Source organism: Phanerochaete carnosa (assembly GCF_000300595.1).
Source record: "Phanerochaete carnosa HHB-10118-sp unplaced genomic scaffold PHACAscaffold_9, whole genome shotgun sequence".
NCBI lineage: Eukaryota > Fungi > Basidiomycota > Agaricomycetes > Polyporales > Phanerochaetaceae > Phanerochaete > Phanerochaete carnosa.
The window spans coordinates 539,032-558,101 of record NW_006767636.1 but is presented as its reverse complement, the minus strand read 5'-3'; the positions used below and the strand labels follow the sequence as shown (position 1 = coordinate 558,101).

The 19,070-nt window shown below is 53.6% G+C and overlaps 6 protein-coding genes across 6 annotated transcripts; 4 read left to right on the top strand and 2 right to left on the bottom strand.

Annotated features, from left to right (window-relative positions):
• Positions 1–222: 222 nt before the first annotated feature.
• PHACADRAFT_261908 (uncharacterized protein) lies at positions 223–4,304 on the bottom strand. Its single transcript, XM_007399397.1, has one exon. It carries the CDS (start codon positions 2,764–2,766, stop codon positions 361–363), a length of 2,406 nt encoding a protein of 801 aa, XP_007399459.1. The 5' UTR covers positions 2,767–4,304; the 3' UTR covers positions 223–360.
• Positions 4,305–4,396: 92 nt separating this feature from the next.
• On the bottom strand, positions 4,397–5,934 carry PHACADRAFT_261907 (uncharacterized protein; the record flags this gene model as incomplete). The annotated part of the gene is made up of 1 exon (XM_007399396.1): positions 4,397–5,934. A coding segment is annotated over exon 1 (445 nt), but the record flags the coding sequence as incomplete, so codon positions are not given.
• Positions 5,935–6,531: 597 nt separating this feature from the next.
• Positions 6,532–8,395, top strand: PHACADRAFT_261904 (uncharacterized protein). The gene is made up of 4 exons (XM_007399395.1): positions 6,532–6,954; positions 7,012–7,241; positions 7,294–7,753; positions 7,801–8,395. The coding sequence occupies exons 1-4, from the start codon at positions 6,806–6,808 to the stop codon at positions 8,297–8,299; spliced, it is 1,338 nt and encodes a 445-aa protein (XP_007399457.1). The 5' UTR covers positions 6,532–6,805; the 3' UTR covers positions 8,300–8,395.
• Positions 8,396–9,324: 929 nt separating this feature from the next.
• PHACADRAFT_212279 (uncharacterized protein) lies at positions 9,325–11,805 on the top strand. The gene is made up of 5 exons (XM_007399394.1): positions 9,325–9,638; positions 9,695–9,859; positions 9,915–10,144; positions 10,203–10,659; positions 10,721–11,805. The coding sequence occupies exons 1-5, from the start codon at positions 9,454–9,456 to the stop codon at positions 11,232–11,234; spliced, it is 1,551 nt and encodes a 516-aa protein (XP_007399456.1). The 5' UTR covers positions 9,325–9,453; the 3' UTR covers positions 11,235–11,805.
• Positions 11,806–13,359: 1,554 nt separating this feature from the next.
• PHACADRAFT_199151 (uncharacterized protein) lies at positions 13,360–15,131 on the top strand (the record flags this gene model as incomplete). Its single annotated transcript, XM_007399393.1, has 9 exons — positions 13,360–13,403; positions 13,464–13,498; positions 13,555–13,600; positions 14,332–14,450; positions 14,508–14,523; positions 14,577–14,634; positions 14,693–14,728; positions 14,790–14,989; positions 15,038–15,131. The coding sequence occupies 9 exons, from the start codon at positions 13,360–13,362 to the stop codon at positions 15,129–15,131; spliced, it is 648 nt and encodes a 215-aa protein (XP_007399455.1).
• A 1,291-nt stretch (positions 15,132–16,422) lies between these two features.
• Positions 16,423–18,550, top strand: PHACADRAFT_261900 (uncharacterized protein). Its single transcript, XM_007399392.1, has 13 exons — positions 16,423–16,511; positions 16,566–16,680; positions 16,736–16,761; positions 16,815–16,857; positions 16,914–17,060; positions 17,118–17,136; positions 17,192–17,346; positions 17,404–17,458; positions 17,513–17,554; positions 17,610–17,675; positions 17,726–18,175; positions 18,235–18,335; positions 18,392–18,550. The coding sequence occupies exons 1-13, from the start codon at positions 16,471–16,473 to the stop codon at positions 18,461–18,463; spliced, it is 1,332 nt and encodes a 443-aa protein (XP_007399454.1). The 5' UTR covers positions 16,423–16,470; the 3' UTR covers positions 18,464–18,550.
• The last annotated feature ends 520 nt before the right edge of the window (positions 18,551–19,070 follow it).

Sequence of the window (19,070 nt, the reverse complement as noted above, 5' to 3'; positions counted from 1 at the left end):
TCTGGTCCTTGCCCTGCAATGAAGCAAATTTAGTGCAAGCCCGGAGGAGCATGAAACTTCGGCGTACAGTGTCGCGCTTGGACAACCACAAGCTATGTTCTCTGAGCTCGAGCCACCGCTTTTGCCACTTGCCACGTTTGTGCTCCCATTGCACAAAGCCTCCACAAACCGGGGAACTCGACGGGATAGCCTTATATGACCGTTAGTAAAGCAATGCGGCATGTACGAAGATGCAACTTACAGCCCGACTGAGTTTCGGGGCAAGCAGAGTCTTCTTGGCCATCAGAATGTTCACGGTCTTATCTGTGACCCAGGAGTTCGTAACGTCCGACAGAACTTCGAAGCTCCGGATAGGCCGTTCTACGATACAGATGATGAGCACACTATCGTTACAGTAAACATTTGCAACGTACCCATGCCAAAGTCCTGACAGACCTCCCACATCATCCACCCGTTGGCAACGCTATCTTCCAGAGCGGCCTGGCTCTGCAGTATCTCGAGCACGTCCCGCGCCGTCGACGTAGCCGTGATCTCCACCTGCGAGAACCGCTGCAGGGTGCCCACGAACACGCGCTGCTGCCACGCAGGCGTCTTCACCACCGTCGGCATGGGCGGCATGGGCGTCCGGGCGTCCTGGTCCACTGAGGGCCGCGCCGATCTGTCGACGCTCGGTCGCCGCGATTGCGAGCGGGTCGATCTTGCCCTCTCGAGGCTCGGCGCAGCATTCTGCGGCAGGGATTTCGCGGGCTGCGAATCGGGCGGCTGCGGGCGGCGCGTAGCGCCCGTGTTGCTACGCCCTAGCTGCGCCCCCGCAGATGGAGTGGGCGGTGGAGGCTCAGACTCACCGCCTGTAGTCCGTGGGCGATGGAAGGAGCGCATGTTCCGCAGGCGGAGCGCGATAGAGACATCTTGCGCGGCAGGGTTCAGGTTTGCGTATTGATCGGGCTGGCTGGGAAGGCGGCTGGTGGATTGCTTCGGTGACTGCGGTCCCTGCTGGTCATGTGAAGACCTCGCAGGGGAGATAGGTGAATGGGGAAGAGGCGGGGCGGTATGCACATTGAGCAACTTTTTAGTGAGGTCACCGACGGCGAATGGGCTGCCACCCGCTTGGCTGGGCAATGTCTTGGTTCGAGGACGACCCGTGGGTTTAGGAGGTTCTTGGAGTACAGGTAGCGCACGGGATGTCGAAGGAGCTCTCGAGACGTGCACCCCAGCAGAATGGTCGGGAGTGACCCTCTGCGTGGGCAATGCAGGCTGCGGATCTGGTGCTGAGTGGCCTGAGGAGCCAGGACGACGAAGACTTTTCGCTCTTCGCTTCTGAACGGCCTCATCCCGCACCTGCATCCGAATGGATCGCTGCGCCCTAAGCGCGCTAGGAATTTGCTGAGCCAGAGGGACGTCGTCCCCCTCACTAGACGAAGCGCGACGGCCCTGGCGACGAGACAGTTTTGGCCGCCCACTCTCGTCTTCGTCGGAGCTGTCCTCTTCCTCGGATGTCTCCGGAGTGGCGTAGTCAGGAGCTGCGCTTCGTGGGTAAGGTCGTCGGTAGCGATCGTCGTCACCGTCCCGGTCGCGGCGCCCACCACCGGAACCCCCGCCAAACCCCATACCCCCTGCGCGTCCGCCGCCATAGCTCGAAGAAGTCCCCTGGTGCCTATCACTGCTTTCGCTGTGACGACTAGACTCGCCATGGTGTGACTGGGTTCTGCTTCCGCGAGAGCCTTCCTCTGCGGCATCTACATACTCCGGCGCGGAGACATATCGGCTAGAGGCTGTGTCTGACTGGCTGAAGATGCTCAAGCGCGATAGTCGCTCCGTGATGTCAATGCCAGAGCTTTCACTCAGCTCGTGCTCTTCAGCGTACGGTAGCTGCAAGCATTGGGCCGCAGACCCTTCGAGAGGTGGCAACCCAGCTGTGGGAGAAGGTGACCTTGACAACGGCGCGGTCAGGTACTCCTCGTCGCTCGAGTCGCTGTAAACAGTCAAAAAGTCGGCGTCGTCCTCGTACGCACTTGACCCAGAGGAAGTGCGGCTCGGGGCGTCGATGTTGGCCCCGATTGTGGTGGGTGAGAGAGGAAGAGTATCCATGTGCGAAAGCTCCTGCGCCGTGCCATCCTGGCAAGACGAAGAACGGAAGTGTGATGGCGGGTCGTGTAGGTTATACGCACGGATGGTCTGGACCGAGCTGCCGGGTTGGAAATCGCAGGGCGCGCTTTCCCCGAGCGAAGGCGAAGAAGACACGGCATCTTGCTCGGAAGCAGAAGACGAGAACTGTGAGACCGCCTGAGAATAATCGTATTCCAACGTGGCGGAAAGGTCTTCATAAATAGAGGTTCTCGATTGCTGCGAAAACACGGACGAATAGCCCAAGTTCAAGAATGCTGGTGTGTCTGCAGTGAACTGCGGCGTTGGAGGAAACGACGGCTCTGGCGAGCTATGATCATCTTCCACGCCCCGAGGTATATGGGTATCGAAGGTTTCGAAGGGTATAAGAGTTGACGGGTATGCATCAAATGAAGACTGACTTATGATACTCGCGCGGGTCTGGACATCTCCGGCTTCAGACATATAAGGAGTAGACCTATCGGATTCTGAAAACGAGGCACGTTCTCTCGACACGTCTGGCTCGCTCTCCTGGTTATCATCAGGAGAGTCGTAAGATTCGGGTTCTTGCACTAGCATGTCAGAATCCGTGACAGAACTGGAGCCGGAAGGGGACATGGAATAGCTATGTCCCGCTAGACCAGAGGGGAGCGAGTCAATCATTGACCATGGTTCAGCGGGCAATTTTGCTCCTACACGACCACGTTTCACCTTTATATATGATCGGACAGTCAGCTAATTGATGTGTGCATCATCGAGGTACAACTCACTTTTGGAGCTACGACATTTATCTGGGCCAAGGTATATAGGGAAGGCAAGGAAGGCCGGGGGTAGAATGCTGGACGAGTATGTGCTGGACGTGGTTGGCCGTGACTAGCAGAAGACCTAGGTCGAGGAAGGACTGTAGCAGCTCGTCGAGCGGGGACAGGGGTTGGGGGAGGCGGGGCAGGAGGAGGTAGCGAGCCAGCATCGATGTTCGAGTAGTCGTCATCCAAACCAACGACGCTGTGCACTAGTGGCGACCGTGGTGTGACCCGTGGAGACCTCAGGGAAGGCAGCGCGCCAGCATCAAGTGCGACGCCCGTCAGCACCGAAGAGGAGCGTCGCAGAGGAACGGTGGATTCGTCAAATACAAGAGCAGTGGGACCCGGAGATAGGTTCGCAAATGGATCATCATCCAGAAGATCTGATGGCGGAGAGTGCCTTGGTGTTTCGCTGCTGCTAGACGAGGAGCTAGTAGAGGCAGCTATGGGGATCGCAGGAGGTAATACGAATTCTGTTGTGGTTGCCGCAGCGGACTGAGAGCGCACCCTCTGGACCGCATTCGGCGGCGACACGTTCTCTTCAGATGATATAGAAGGGTGAAAGAATGGAGGGATTAGAATGGCTTGTAATGAGCGACGCTTTTTGACCATGGTGGGTTGGTCCGGAGTTTGTGAGACAGCTGAGGGTGGGGAACTGCCAAAGTCCAGCAGCAAACTGTTTGGAGAAGTAGATGAAAGGGTGGGTGATGGAGGGAGTGAGGTCTCACAGGACCGGGCGGTCGAATAAATCTAGCACGACCGAAAGTAAGACCAGGGGACAGGAGAAGCAGAAGAACGGGAGAATGGCTTGGCTTAACGGCCACGCGTGGGGGTGATGCACGCGTAGTTAGAGCGAAGCGCGAAATAAGGTTGACTCCGGACAGAGATCTTCGACGTATTCTGTCTTATACTGAGGCCGAACATACTATCCAGCTCGCAGCATAGACGAGAAGGGATTACGGGACAAACCATGAAGCAAAGCGAAGTAGACGAGACGCTCACAGGAGGATCCTTTCCTAATGTTTTTCCAGCATGGACCGCAACGCTCCAGCGAATATGGCAATCGTCCTCGAGGTTCGCGTACGACAGGACACTGCAAAAGTCGTGTGACGGAGTGTCGCAGGCAGGGGGAACGTCGGAGGACGCGTCGGTGCCGCAGACTGGAAACGCAGATGGCTTGGGCGTTCTACCAGATGGTGGTTGGGGGAAGAAGAAAAGTGAATGCGTCGTTTGCGGGGTCATTTGCGGAGGAAAGCGTCAGGGTCAGTTCAAGTTTGGTATTGCGAATTTCGTGAGACCTGGGCCCAAAGCGTTCGTTGTGCGTTCGTTGTCTTGTCCTGCGTGCTGTTAAGAGCCCAAAAGCGCCTATCCCCAGAGGTCTTGGAGACAGACGCCCAGAGGTCGGTAACGAGAACCCTATTTCGGGAGTTATCTCACCTTTTCAGAAAATATCTCGAAAAGAGCAAGGAGATCTCCTTGCCCTTCCCGTTTTATATCTGGGACCTCCGCAGGGCGTGTGCCCCCGTATGGCACCTGGCTGCTGTCTAGGAAGCCCCCATGCGACCATCATCCGCAGTCAGACAACTAGCCGTGCCGTTGATAATACGGGTTTCTTGTTATAAAAATAACCGGGAAACTGGCAAATCTGCGGAGAGATCGCATACTAGACATATGAGCGACAGAGAGGTACAACCCTAAAATTCATCCTCTTGGAAATTTGTCGGGTCAATAAGCTCTCCCAACGGAATTCATATCGAAAGGCTCTCAGAGCTGGATCCAGACCGTCGACGGCGTAATCCAATCCACACACCTTTGTTCCTCTGAAGGCTAACTCTCTTGGACCCTGGTCCGCTAGCCGCTTCGCAACCTCAAGAATCATTCAGCCATAGCCCCCTCCCGATGTCACCTTCACTGGAGCGGAGTCGACGCGTAGCACAATGCGGCCTGATGCGGGCACAGCATCGCCGTACGTTCAGCCAGGCAATCTGTACGTCCCCATCTCGCGCTGACGTTCTCGCTGTGATACGAGCGTTGTTGAATAAGTGATCATCTGACAAATGCTGACGGAGCCTCCGAAGACGCGGGGGAATGGTGCGGACACACCCAGGATTGGATGCTTTCAGCCAATGAGAGCATTGCGCATCGTGTGGCATTACGTTGGAAGAGACACACAGGATATGTATGACACCTGTGTTGAGACAGAGCTCTCCGGGCAATCTCCAAGGCACCGCCATAAGCCGCCATGCCGCATCGCTAAGCATTTGCAGTCCTAGTAACCATCTACGAGCCGGCGTTACTGGCTCGTTCCCTGGCCGAGCCAACATGGGTAGTGGCAAGACGTAACCGTCCAGCAAGAGGTCGTAAGCCTCTGACACTACGCCCTACACAAGGTCCGTCATCTCGAGATACAACTGCACAGGGTCACGGCTTATTTACAGAGTCCGGGTCTGGAAAGCAGGAAGCATTCCATATTGCACGGCGCCGCCGCAAGCTTTTTCAAAGTGGCAGCCGTTCATGGCGCTTCGGCCGACTCACCCTAGAACTATAATCTGTGGTGCCTGAAGGCAGGATGCGACGATCTGTATGCGTTTAATACAGTTTTGCCCGTCGCAAGTGATGGAGCTCACCCAAGTAAGGCGGTGCCTGTTATAATCAAGAACCTTGGCTGTGTATGCGAGTAGCGCAAACCGTAAGATTTCTTCAAGTGATGAGTTCTATGTGGGATTACCCATCGCTCTCTCAGTTTCGTTATTCAGATGGATCAGATGCCTTTCGGCATCCCTGCATGCTGTAAAGCAGCAAGGTCCGCAGATCAGACGCTCTGAGTCCGAGCCCGGTCAACGTGTCCTTGACGATGACTAATAAGGTTGGACACCTACAGGTTTCGCCACATTAACTATAGGAGACTGTCAAGCCTCGGTGCCACGATTGCTTGAGATTCTGCCCTAGCATTTATCGGTGCAGACAGGGATGAACGTGCCTTTGAGTATATGTTACAAGAGGAAGGAAGGTAAGGGTGAAGTTACTGCCGATGGTGCAATAGCTAAGTATCAGTAAACGCTTTATCTTCTAGGATAGCTCGGACCAGCTGTGGACGAGGATGCCGTACCTAAGCAATGCGCCACGTGGCACTCTGGTGACAAACTGCCGGTAGATGATAGACTTCAAGTTGGCTTCGTTGCGTCGCGGCCCTCCATGTTCTGCCACTAAATCTCACGTTCACTGAATGCGTGTTGGTATTGCCGACCACGTCTAGGACTCACCGGCATCTTCGAGCTCACGGCGTTGATAAGCCTGCGAAAAACCGAAGTAGCGGGTGGGAATAAAAGCGGCAACGTGTCTACTGCCGTAGATTCGCTGTAATGGTTCGCATTGTCCGTCCACGTTTTTGGCAATGGGCGGTGCCGGATGATGAGCGACGGCAGTTGAAAATGACATTAGGAGATCCCAAGCGTGGAGTCTGCTGATCAAGTCCTTAGGGGCTATTCAGTTGTAGCTGCGGGCGACTCGCATGACATGGTCACGTCTCCCGGTATGTTGTCCGTTACTAAGCCCAGGCTGAGGGTGCGCATTTATACAGCGCCCGCTCACGCCAGGCTAGTGTTCCTGCCAGTATCACCATGGATGCGAGTTCCGAACAACTCAATATCCGGTTCCCTAAGCCGTCCTCCCCTCCCTCATCTGTCGTGCTCAGCCCGGTCCGCCAGGCAGGCTGGACGCATGAGTCCACCAAGGCGGTGCTCGAATGTCTCAAAGACAATCACAAGCGGTTCCATATCTTTTTCAATGACAAGGGGTTCCACAAGTGCATCTTTAGTTCCTGAGGCATACAATGATGCATTAACTGTAAAAAAAATTGATGTAGCCACTCGTCACACCATCTTTTAGCCATATACGCCATGGGTGCAAGCCCCGAGGTGATACGGGCGGCGTACGAGACTCATACCGTTTATCAGCGCCCTGCGTTTCTAGCGCCAGAGACCACAGGCACGAAAGAAACGGTGGTTATCACAGAGTCCAATTGGAAGGACTTCTTGGGAGACGAGCGGTTCGCTTCAATATCTGCTATACCTCTTGCACTCTGACACGTGCCCGTTCGCTCCAGATACTACCAGGCATATGTTGCTTTCTTCTCCAAACTACTCTTATCGGGCACCCACAACGCCCTCCAAAGCGTCATGGATGACTACATCTTCTCCACGAATGCGAATCTCGTTCTAGGGAAGAACGGCACAAAACCGGTGATGCTCAGCCGGTTCCTCGCTGGCTTCTTGCACCCGCTCATCCATACTGGCTACGGTGCAGAATTCGGGTTGCCCGGGCTAGCTGCGGAAGGTGAGCAAGCATTTTCCGCGCTCGTGTCTCGTTGCCTGACCAACTGTCATAGGTTTGGCGCAGGCTGCTGCTCACCGCGTCGAAGCAGAGTCTGTATTCACACCCAAGTTTTTCGGCTCTCCGTCTGCATCTGGACCCCTTTCCAGGCTTAGTTCTCTTTTGCACTTCCCCACTCCTGCCTCCAGATCCGATGTTCCGCCTCCAGATGTCCATGCCCTGTCTGTCTTAGCGCGAGTTGCAAAGGAGCCGGCTTTTGAGGCAAAGAACGTAGGCCTGCCCGTACCGCGCGAGCAACTGCAGAAGAGCGTTGATCTGGTCGTTGATCATGCTGGCGCGAAACTCATGGAGTACGCCGAGCAGTGGACGAAGACTGTTCGTCCGGAACGCAACGTCTTGGTGAGAAAGTTTGAGGAGATTGTTTGGGTGAATACGGTCGTCTATGGGGTCGGCGGCTGGGGAGGCAGGTCTCTGGGCGGGGACGAACAGGAACGCTTCAACGCTGACTTCTTTTGGTAAGGTTGATGTACATCTTTCAGGTCCTTTTGCTTATATTCTCTAGCATGCATGGAGTAACATCCGCGCTCATGGTGGCTCCTCTCCTCAGCACTCTGAGCGCTAACTCAGCGGCTCTTCTGCTTCGCACCTACTTTATATTCTCTTTAGTCCTCTACGTCGCGCGTGGCCGGCCGGCCATTCCGATTCAAGAATTCTACACATCAACATCGCCATATCCCTCGCCTCCAGGTCCGAAGACACAGGCTGCAAAGGAAACCCTCGAACCGTTCGCGTTGCCAAACCCGTGGCTGCCGATCATCCAGACGACGCTCGTACACCTGGACGAACATCTCTGCAAGGCCCAGCGCGCGCTTCTGCATTTCGCGGAGTGTTTCGGAGGCCTGGATGCTGGTGCCTTTGCGTCATGCGGCCTGGATGGTGCGGACGTCCTGGACGGCACCTTGTTTGCCCGGGTTGCGAGCCTGACTGCGGATAGGCTTGGTTGGATGCGCGAGGGTGAAGAGAAACGCGGCTGGGACTTCAAGGGGTTATTCGAGGCCTGAAGTATAACATATCAATACATAGTTCTGGCATGTACTCTATGTATAATAGTGGATCATCGTCTAGCATGGTGCGGAAAAATATAACCTTCGAACGCCACAAAGCCGTCGGCGCAAACTTGAAGCGCTTGTAACTCAGAGCGTTCAAACTCAACCAGCGACGCACACAGCCGAGTACTGCTGACATGCGTTATATATGCAAAAAATGAACTCATTTCGCCCCTTGTCACCAAGGTTGTCTTGCTCATGCTTGGAGGCCACATCCGCCTCCCTGGTCACCAGAACGCAAAATGTAACCTGCCAGAGCCAGCCGCTGTGGCGTTGAACTTGACCGCCACTATATTTTCCCAGCTGCAGCACAAAGTGATACATCGTCGATTTTCAGTACTTACAGGCTTCTGGCTGCATCTGTTGTGTTGAGCAAGGCGTTTACTGCGCGAGACTGGGCCATTGCCTCACGTGATGCTTAACCGTATTGCACGTTATGGCGAACAGTGAGCTTCGTACTACATCTGTGCACCGCGCACGTTCACTTTCACGACTGAAATAGTCTCCCAAAGCTCGAGGCAGACACTTACGGTAGGCTGATTAGGACGCACCAGGCTTCCTCGCGGGTGCATTCACCGAAATTGCATGTGAAGACACATCTACAAACGGCCAGCAGGTGAGAATTCTTGGCGGGACAAAATACGTGGTACGTTCTAAGATGCCACTCAACTCACCAATCTCCCCGCCATACACGCTTCCGTTGTAACTGGCCCTGATGTATTGGGCTGTGCCGAAGGGACTCGCGCTGCACGGGCTTCTCGACAACGGCGATGTGCTTCAATTTCGACAATTGAGCAAAGACTGTTCAGTAGTGGATCGAAAAGGACAGTGCTATGGGCGCAGAGGACAAGTGCTGACCGGCACTGAAAGGACGCGCGGGCCGGCATCTGAGATCAGAGATCGCGACGCTTCTAGACGCCCTGCAGAGATTGTCTCAGAGTGTCTCAGAGCCCACAATGTTTCGCTGCAGCTCTGATATGGAGTGAAGAGGTGTTGTGACGTCGTCGAGTTGTAAACACAATTACGAACGACATTACAAACAGCCTTCTGCGTGAATATAAGACTATGGCCGACCCCAGCACTCCAGCTACTACACTCGTATAGTTGACATGGACGCAAGCCCTGAGCAACTCAACGCTCGCTTCCCTAAGCTGGCACTTGTGTCACCCTCCATCGTATCCAGCCCCACCCGCCTGGCTGGCTGGACTCACGAGTCTACTCAGGCCGTCCTCGAATGTCTCAAGGACAATCACCAGCGATTCCACATATTCTTCCAAGATGGAGGTTTACACAAGTAGTGTCTCCGTCCATTTTCTATATTTATCCTCGCTGACAGCGGCCTTGAAATAGTCATGCATCGCACCATCTTCTGGCAATCTACACGATGGGCGCGAGTGCCGAAGTGATACGAGAAGCATACCAGACCCATGTCGCGTACCAGCGGCCTGCCAAGGACCATTTCATCGCCGCGACAATTGACGAGAAGAACTGGAAAGAGCATGTTGGAAATGAAAAGTATGTCTCTAGTATCGTTTCCATTCCCCACTGAGCGATGTCTCCGTTGATGCAGATACTATCAAGCTTATGTGTCATTCTTCTCCCGGCTTCTCCTGTCGCCGCAAAGCAAAGGACTCCAAGCCATTCTGGAAGAATACGTCTTCTCCACAGACGCGAACCTTGTTGCGGGCAAGAACGGAGTAAAGCCGTACATGCTTGGCCGCTTCTATTCAAGCCTCTTCCACCCGTTGATCCACACTGGCTACGGAGTTGAGTTTGGTCTGCCTGGCCTGGCTGTTGAAGGTATGCAATATATGTCTCTCGTCCTGGGGTCTTGTAGGCTGACAAGGTTGTATCGCAGGTCTGGCGCAGACCGCAGTACACACACTCGACATAGAAGAAATATTCACCCCAGAATTCTTCAACGTGGGGTCTGCAGACACCCTTGCCTCTCGACTCAGCTCGCTCGTCGTCTCCGCCGCGGGTGTTGTGGGTTCAAGCGCCCCATCGGCCGACGTACACGCCCTTTCCATCTTATCGCGCATAGAGAAAGACATAGACTTTGCGCCGGAGAATCTTGATTTCACAGGTCTAGCCGGTCTGGCCCCGAGATATAGTGTTGTTCTCGGTCGAGCCGACAATAAGCTTCTGAAGTACTCTGAAGAATGGACCGAGACTGTCGTACCGGACCGAGATGTTCTGAAGAGGAAGTTCGAGGAGCTCGTCTGGATGAATACCGTGATCTATGGCGTCGGGGGCTGGGCCGGCAGAGCACTGGGCGAGGACGAGAAAGGCAAATTCAACGGCGACTTCCTCTTGTAAGTCGCGTTCCGCGTCGTTCTAGGGCAACCAACACTTACCGCTCACATGTCTCGACAGCATGCACGGCGTCACCTCTTCATTGATGACCGCGTCTGTTCTCAACACCCTCAGTCTCAATTCTGCCGTTCTTCTCCTCCGCGCGTACTTCGTCTTCTTCCTCCTCACGTATACGATACGCGGCCGCCCTGCGCTCCCCATCAAAGACTTCTACGCCAACACATCGCTCTACCCATCGCCTCCCGGCACCCAACCTGCCGCGGCTAAGGACACCCTTGTGCCCTCCGCGGCGCCGAATCCGTGGCTGCCGATCGTCCAGACGACGCTCGTGCATCCTGACGAGCACCTCTGCAAGACGCAGCGTTCGCTCATGCACTTTGCCGAGTGCTACGGTGGTACGGAGCCTGGAGCGTTTGCACACACTGACCTGCAAGGCGCGGAAATGCTCGACGGAACGCTCTTCGCCAGGGTGGCAGCTCTTACCGCGGATAGGCTCGGCTGGATGCGCGAGGGAGAGACGCAGCGGGGATGGGACCGTAATGGGTTCGCTCAAGGATTGAAGCACAAGGTCTAAAACGGTAGCTCGGCACCAGCGATTTACGTGAATCGAGGTTATGGAAGATAAAACGTCATAGTGATTGGGCTGTATGCTAAGTGCGACTGCCTCGACGAGATCACTAGAGGCGGAAATGTAAAGCTTGGCGACCGGTGATACAACAAGCCTGCTTAAAGGTCCGGTTATCACTTTGGTTGGGACCTCCAAGGACACTAAATTATGAGTGAGCGCGGTCAGCCTCTTCAAAAATCCTAGAGATAAAATATAAGATTGCGGCATTGAGGCGTTCGTGGAATATGTCCATGACAAAGTGTCGGGCGATGGGGGCTGATATGGATGCCTGTTGACTGGCTGAGCTATAGCAGCAGGCTGGATATCTAGTAGTGAAGATATTAGACGAACGAGCTGTAGATAAATTATCAACGTAGGAATGTGCAGCACATCCTCGGAATCCTGTCCCTATGCCACCTCGGTAACTTCTCCGAGCGCTCAGGCACCTGCCGTGTCGGATCTCGACGCACAGCACAGGGCTGCGTGAAGTAGCTGAGATTTGCATATGGAGAGGCTCATGTTGTTATGCCGTTCGGCTGGGATGGTTGGGGACCAGCTAAGTTCATCGAGGATGGTCACCACTGGCACGTGAAAATATCTTCATGAGTAGGCGCGCGTACCCGACTATCTCCGGGCGTTCGTGAGCACTGCTTGAGCCAACACGCCACAAACGCTCTCGAATCCACTAGGCAGTGTACCGCAAGGTTCGCGAGTGTCCTGGCTTAACGCTGGAATGATAATGGGCTAACACGCCACCAGGAAGTCCGGTTCTTACTGGCCAATGCAGTGGCATGGCTTGCGCGACGCCGTCGAATCGTCTGGACGCTCGGTGATCTACTAGCACGCCCATTCTGCAATCTTGTCTGCGAGCCAACCCTCTATATCACAGATGCCCTTGATATCCTGCCCTGCGCTGATGTCCATAACACAGGGACCAGTTGTTAGATCATGTTCCAGTCGCACGAAATGAACTATGGCGGCATGAGAGGCCTGATCCTCAGGATCACTCCAGACAGTAGCACGCTCGTATTGTGCTTCCAAGTGATGCCGGCAAACCGAAGGCAGTGAAGTTGTATTATCTTCGTTTCCATCACCCCGTCCCGTCTGGGCCGCACGGAAAGGATCTAAGTCCCCCTCTGGAAGTACTTACTCACCCAAGAGGCGGCACACACCATGCCAGAGTACGGCCGACTCAGGCGCTCTGATGTCGGACGCCTCACAGCGCGGCCCTCGTGTGAAGGTGCATCGACCATCAAAAAAGTCAAATAGAGCCAATGAAGCGTGAGCACAGTCGTTCACATTTGGATAATGTCACAGGGCTCATCTTCTTGCATTAGTTGTGCGTTCCACCGATACTCTATAGTGGCCGTGGCTAATTGCAGCACCAGGACTTCTGCTCACTCTCTGTAGTGTGATACAAGACGTGGTTGTGCTCGCTTCGATGCTTGTGAAGGCTTTCTAGAGGTGGCGAGAGCCTTGTTGACCGAAGATGGAATTGCTGGCGTGCTCGCCGCTTCTCCACGACGGTGATTTGTCAATGAAAATATTCTTACGTACGCGTTCGCCGCGTTTATGTCGATGCTTCCAGGCCAATACACCGCAATCACTCTCGAGCGTACTAGGCAAGGTACCGTGCGCGTTCTAGTCCGATGCTGAAACGACTATAAGTCAGGTTCATCGCTCAGATTAATCCCGCTTCCGCTGGGCAGTGCAGTGATGGCATTGCGGCGCAGCTGAACTCTCCATGATCCGATAACTCAAATCACTGATGATTCGCTCGTTTCGCAATCATCTGGTAATCAAGCCTTCTGTGATAATGCGGATCAGCCGTCACCTGATGACGTTGCGCTCGAGCGTAATGAGGAGGCCGTGAACGAGCCTGATCCTCGGGATTATCGCAAACATTGACGCGCTCCTAATGTGGCCCCAAGTGTGGCTGCACAATCGAAGGCGATGAAGTCCCGCCTTGGAAATGCTCGGCTAATAGGTGACGCCAGTCAGACTACTAAAGTATAACTAGCTCAGACGGCTTGATGTCGCATTCCGTAGTACCGCGCAACTCTCGCCCACCCACTTCATACATCCTCACGCCATGTCTGACTCAACCGCGGAGCTGATACAAGAGCTGCAGGAAAAGTAAGCGGCCTTTCTTTCATGCAAGATGGTCGTCCTCCTAACTCTACTTGTCCGAGCCAGTCAAGTAGCCACCTACACTGGACTCGCTGTCACTTGTACGGCGACCGCAGCTCGCTCCGGCATACCGGGTACTGACTCTTTGTCACGACAGCCATCATCCTTTACGACTATATCATTACTCTAGACCAAGAGATCTCGTTCGTGTGGCGCAGGAAATTTACCACAACGTCCCTGCTTCTAATCTCCACCCGTTGGGCTATGGTGATCAATCAGATATTACTCTGGCTACCGTGGGGAGAGCATGGGTGTGAGTATACTCACTGTTCAGGATAAACGTTGATGTTGACCACAGAGTATATCTCAGATGTATCTCGAACACCCTCAGGCTAGAAGGAGCATCATGACTGATTATTTGTAGGTGCAAAGCTCTGTACGGAACAAGCGAAACTATGCAGATAATGGCCTTTGCCCAGGTCGCTTGTGCGTTGCTTACCCCATCGCAGTGGACAGTCAGAGTATTGTTTATTCATCGCTATCTCTGACAGTATTCTCCGCCTTGCGTATATACGCTATCTGGCATGACTCTAGGCTCAGGCATTTTTTACTTGCTTCAATCCTCGTGCTGGAACTCATGCCTGTCTGGACGAATATTGTAAGTTAACTTAAACGCTGCTTCAACAACGATGTCGTGCTGACGGAGGCATAGTTTGCTTCGTCTCGCCTTGTTCCTGAATACTTGGGGTCACCCTTCAACGTATGTGTAAACTACTTGAATATATCAAATAGCGTAAACGAAGCGTGAGTACGCTGTCTCTCTTTTGCACGATGTCATTTGACTCATCTTCCTGCATTAGCTGTACGTTTCCCTGGAAATCTACTACTAACTACGACTGATTACAATCAAAGTACTTCTGCTCACTCGCTGCAGCGTGTTATGTGGAGACGTAATCGTGGTAGTTTCGACGCTCGTGAAGACTTTCCAACAGTGGCGCGAGTCCCGCAGACTGAAGCTGAAATTATCGGCATCTTCGCTCCTCCTTCGTGATGGTAAGCTCCGACTCCGTCGTGCACGTTACCTTGTATCTAATTCTCATCTCTCTCCAGGAACAGTATACTTCATGTACGTGCCAGGATGTTCGCCATCAGCTGGACGTTACTCACGACTCAGCGAAGATTACTGCTTGCCTTGAACGTTGCACAGATTCTCACTGCTGAGACGCCGGCCACAACTGTAAGTAGCCAAATATTGCAGCTATCACGGGTTTGATACTCAGAATTTTCTGCCGCAGCTAACTGCCAGTGCGACCCAGTTCATAACAACCATGGTGCGCCTGAGTCCCTGTCTACGGGGTCATGAGCCGCGAATGGACTGACTGGTCTTCGCAGCCCAGCGTGCTGATCAGCCGATTCATACTGAATCTACGGCAACTAAGCCAAACTGATTCCACGGAATCTACCGCAGACGTAGATCGCTTTTCACGCTTCTCAGTCCCGAACTTTCGGGTTCCTTCGGACCTGCTTGGGAACATCGGCGAGCCGCTTGATCACCGGCAGGATGAAGCCGTCTTCCTTGGGGACTCGAGAAGGTGCATGGAGGTTCCAATTGACGCGGAGTGTTCTGACGTAACCTATAGCGAGTCTGGGTTTGCGTCGGAGCGTCGAGTTTCCGACGAGTCGGGAAGCTCTACTGACCACAGCGGACGTTCCGAATCCGAAAATGGTGTTTGAGAACATCACGTTTCATGCCGTACTGTGTTTTTAATCGTTAATCGTTATCAGACTGGGAAATCTGTACCTAAGCACGTCGCAATGAGACTTCAGATTTATAGAACCCTAACCCTAACCGAGTAGCTTTGTGGCGCCTGATCCGAACGGGGGATTCCGGGGCGTACTGCTTGGCGGCTTTCCACTCTTCAGCGCTTCAGCTACGACCACCACGTCCATGTCGACACATGTTCAGGCGACTCCTTTGTTTTCTTACTTCACAACTGATGATATCTATGACGCTAGACTTGCCGGAGGCCCGCAGCAACGTGATAATTGATCTGCTCTTGACGTGTCGCGTGCCATCCAACGTCGCACGGCGGACATAACAATCGGTGTCTGGTCGGGCAGTACCAGTCCCTTCAGACACCTTGAAGTATGCTTTCCTCGGCGTTTGGCTCTTATCCGACCCCTTTCTGCTCTTATCTTTACATTCCCGCTCATCGATCATCGGTAGTCTGGGTGAGACATTTCCGCGGAGCTTGGTCAGAAATGACACATGAAATGCGGGATATTTGACAGGCAGGCGAGCTATCGCTGACCACATCCTTGGTGTTAAATTTACTGTGCGTGAGCTGATCTCTGCTTCATTGCGTTTTCCCGTGCATTACGGCACCTACAGCACCACATCTTGCTTCTAACCGATATGGACATTACTCCTGTCCCAGATCTCACTTAGAGTGGTGATTGAAAGTAGCCACGAGCTCTTGCGAGGTTCGCCACACCCGAGATAAGGGCTAACAATAATCTCACGATACGTCGATAAGAGCCCCACTGGCAGTGGCGTGCGGGGAAGTGCTTGCAACGATAACACTTGCTTTATCGAAATTCCTTATCCTCGTGCTAGCCCGAGTCTGGGTACGCTGAAGACCCTCTCTCTCCGCGAACGTACGCACCTGACCGTCTATCTGTGGGCTGCTATCTGTCCTCCCTACTCGTTTGCCCGTGTCACACGTGCCCTCGGCAAGAGTCGCTGACTGAGTGCGGCATACATTTAGTCCTGTTGGTTCATAAGCCGGCGATGCAGCCGAACTCTTGGTGGTCTTGCAGCCAATAGTTTCTCGCGATAGTGGGAATGCTTACCGAACGCCATCAAATGTCCGGCAGACGGTGTGTGTGGGGGTTGAGAGGGGCAATTCCGTGAGAAGGAAGAGTGCTCGGTGCGTACGGACACAGAAGGATCTTGATTCTTGCTTGGCCTACATATACACGCGTCACTTCGAGGGATGAAAACATTGCATCGCCATCCGATTTTGTCTCCAGCTCACGCTCTCCCGCGAAACCGCTCAGCCGAACTACAGCCATGATTGACTCACTGACGCTTCTTCCCCACAAGTTCTACAAGTGCAGTCTTCTTTCTCCGTCACCGAGCGTAAGACGCTAACGACTCACGTGCAGGGATCCGGACTTCGAGACCATGCAAATTCACGCTGGTCAACAAGTCGACTACACCACGAACGCTCGCGCACCGCCTATCTATGCGTCGACGAGCTTCGTCTTCAATGACTCGGCGGTAAGGCCATGTAAACTCCTGCGTACAACCGCTCAAGGCTAACATCCCTGAGTAGCATGCTGCAGATGTCTTTGGATCCAAGTAAGTTCATTACGTCGCATACAATCAGATTGCTAACCAACATGGATCCTCAGAAAGACCGGCTACATTTACTCCCGCATGGGAAATCCGACAGTTGTAGGTCACACACCGCCCTCGGTCTTTGTCTATCGCTGATTATTCTGACGTAACAGGAAGTCTTTGAGCAGCGTATGGCCGCACTCGAAGGCGGTCAGATGGCCGTCGCTACTGCCAGTGGTCATGCGGCCCAATTCATGGCCATTACAACTATTGCCGGCTCAGGCGACAACATTGTCTCGAGCTCGTACTTATATGGCGGTGTACGTACTCTCCCCTCTTCTGTTATTTGCGAAGCTGATGGCCATTCAACTGTGCAGACCTACAACCAATTCAAAGGTTAGCGACTCCACTCTGTTTCTCTTCTTTCACAACCCTGACCGCATACGCCTAGTGTATTTGAAAAAGTTCAACATCGGCGTCAAGTTTGTGCAAAGCCTAGACCCGGCAGACTTTGCCGCAGTCGTCGATGAGAAGACAAAGGCTATTTACACCGAGACTATCGGTAATCCGAACTACATAGTTCCAGACATTCCAGGGCTTGCAAAGGTCAGCTGCAACGGCCTTCTTTGTCCGTATATCCCAGCCTGATTGAGCTCCACGCAGGTTGCGCACGACAATGGCATCCCGCTAATCATTGACAACACTTTCGGCATGGGCGGTGAGCGCCTGTCTCCCCGCTGAGACCGTTCCTAAGCTTATTGAGCAATTTCAGGATATGTCGCAAGACCGATCGATCTTGGCGCCGACATCGTTGGTGCGTATTCATTTTATAGTTTTTGCGCTGCCGGTGTTGAGACATCTGTGTACAGTGCATAGTGCGACTAAGTGGATTGGTGGGCATGGTACCACCATTGGCGGCATTATCATCGACTCTGGTCAGTAGCTCTCATGTTCGTACGTGCGATGAAATTCACAAGGTCCATAGGCAAATTCGACTGGTCGAGATCCGGCAAGTTCCCCTCTTTCACTGAGCCCGCGGAAGGCTACCACGGTATGCGCTTCGTCGAGACGTATGGCAAAGTCGCCTTCGGCATCAAAGCCCGACTCGATGGCATGCGCGATCTTGGTGCGACGATGAACCCCTTCGGCGCATTCTTGCTTCTCCAGGGTCTCGAGACGCTCTCCCTCCGCGCGGAACGACACTGTGAGAACACCCTCGCTGTCGCAAAATTCCTCGAGAAGCACGAGAAGGTCGCATGGGTCAGCTACCCAGGGCTTGAATCGCACCCAGCGCACTTGCTTGCGAAGCAGCAGCTGAGGGAGGGCATGTTCGGCGGCGTACTCAGTTTCGGCGTCAAGGGCGGCCTTGAAGACCAGAAGCTCGGCAGCAGGGTCGTCGATGCGCTCAGGCTTGCGAGTAATCTCGCCAACGTTGGTGTGTATTTTATGGCTGTATGGATTGACAGTGACTAAAATAATTGCTGCATAACTCAGGTGATGCGAAGACACTGGTCATCCACCCCTGGACAACCACCCACCAGCAGCTCACTGAGGAGGAGAAGCTCTCTGCAGGTGTCACTCCAGATCTTGTCAGGGTGCGTAGCTTTTCCACTCCCGATTACGAACTGTGTTCACCTGTCTGTTTTTCCAGCTTTCTGTGGGCATTGAGAGCTTGAGCGACATCATCGCCGACTTCACGGAAGCACTCAAGCTGGCTCCCTAGAGCTCTAGAGAGGCTTATACGTAAAATCTGTGCTGTTTATAGTTTTGTATTTGTGGATCATTCAGGCAATTACAGTGCCTGTATTTTTAAGTGCACATGATGGTCCACGAAGGACACTCGGGAATTACCCAGAAACATCAGCAAAAAAATCGGTTATAGATCAGGGATGAGTTGCCAGGCAAGCGCCTAACAGGATGGCGAACGCTGGCAATGCAAGGACACGCGATACCTGACTGGTATTGCATTGCAAATCGTAACTCAGACCGGTATGTTATTATAAGTTGAATCCTATCCTGATACCACTAAACATGACATGAGTTGCTCGCCCAGATCTCGGTTATGACATGACGTCATCCGTCTCGTTTTCCGAGACGTGTTTCTCGCCGCCCATCGCATCCACGCCGTCTGCCCACCAAGATTCCTTCGACCTCCCCTAAAGTCACTCCCGGCGAGTTTCCTTTTATGAAACTGCATATATAGAAGGCGTCGATGGCCTTCCGTTCTCGCCGCTTCTTCCTCCTGGTCACCACCATACCCCGCCTCTGCTTACTCCCTCCGAACAGTATCTCCGCCGTGTCTCGCTAAGCTCAATATGTCACAACGTATG

Excerpts from the sequence above, each read along its gene's own strand:
- PHACADRAFT_261904 (XM_007399395.1), top strand. The coding sequence starts at position 6,806 with ATGGGTGCAAGCCCCGAGGTGATACGGGCGGCGTACGAGACTCATACC. Across the intron at positions 7,242-7,293 it reads GCCCGGGCTAGCTGCGGAAG|GTTTGGCGCAGGCTGCTGCT; the intron begins GTGAGCAAGCAT and ends CAACTGTCATAG. Across the intron at positions 7,754-7,800 it reads TTCAACGCTGACTTCTTTTG|CATGCATGGAGTAACATCCG; the intron begins GTAAGGTTGATG and ends TATATTCTCTAG.
- PHACADRAFT_261900 (XM_007399392.1), top strand. The coding sequence starts at position 16,471 with ATGATTGACTCACTGACGCTTCTTCCCCACAAGTTCTACAA. Across the intron at positions 16,512-16,565 it reads CTTCCCCACAAGTTCTACAA|GGATCCGGACTTCGAGACCA; the intron begins GTGCAGTCTTCT and ends ACTCACGTGCAG. Across the intron at positions 16,762-16,814 it reads GCAGATGTCTTTGGATCCAA|AAAGACCGGCTACATTTACT; the intron begins GTAAGTTCATTA and ends ATGGATCCTCAG.
- PHACADRAFT_261908 (XM_007399397.1), bottom strand. The coding sequence starts at position 2,766 with ATGATTGACTCGCTCCCCTCTGGTCTAGCGGGACATAGCTATTCCATG.
- PHACADRAFT_212279 (XM_007399394.1), top strand. The coding sequence starts at position 9,454 with ATGGACGCAAGCCCTGAGCAACTCAACGCTCGCTTCCCTAAGCTGGCA. Across the intron at positions 9,639-9,694 it reads CAAGATGGAGGTTTACACAA|TCATGCATCGCACCATCTTC; the intron begins GTAGTGTCTCCG and ends GCCTTGAAATAG. Across the intron at positions 10,660-10,720 it reads TTCAACGGCGACTTCCTCTT|CATGCACGGCGTCACCTCTT; the intron begins GTAAGTCGCGTT and ends ATGTCTCGACAG.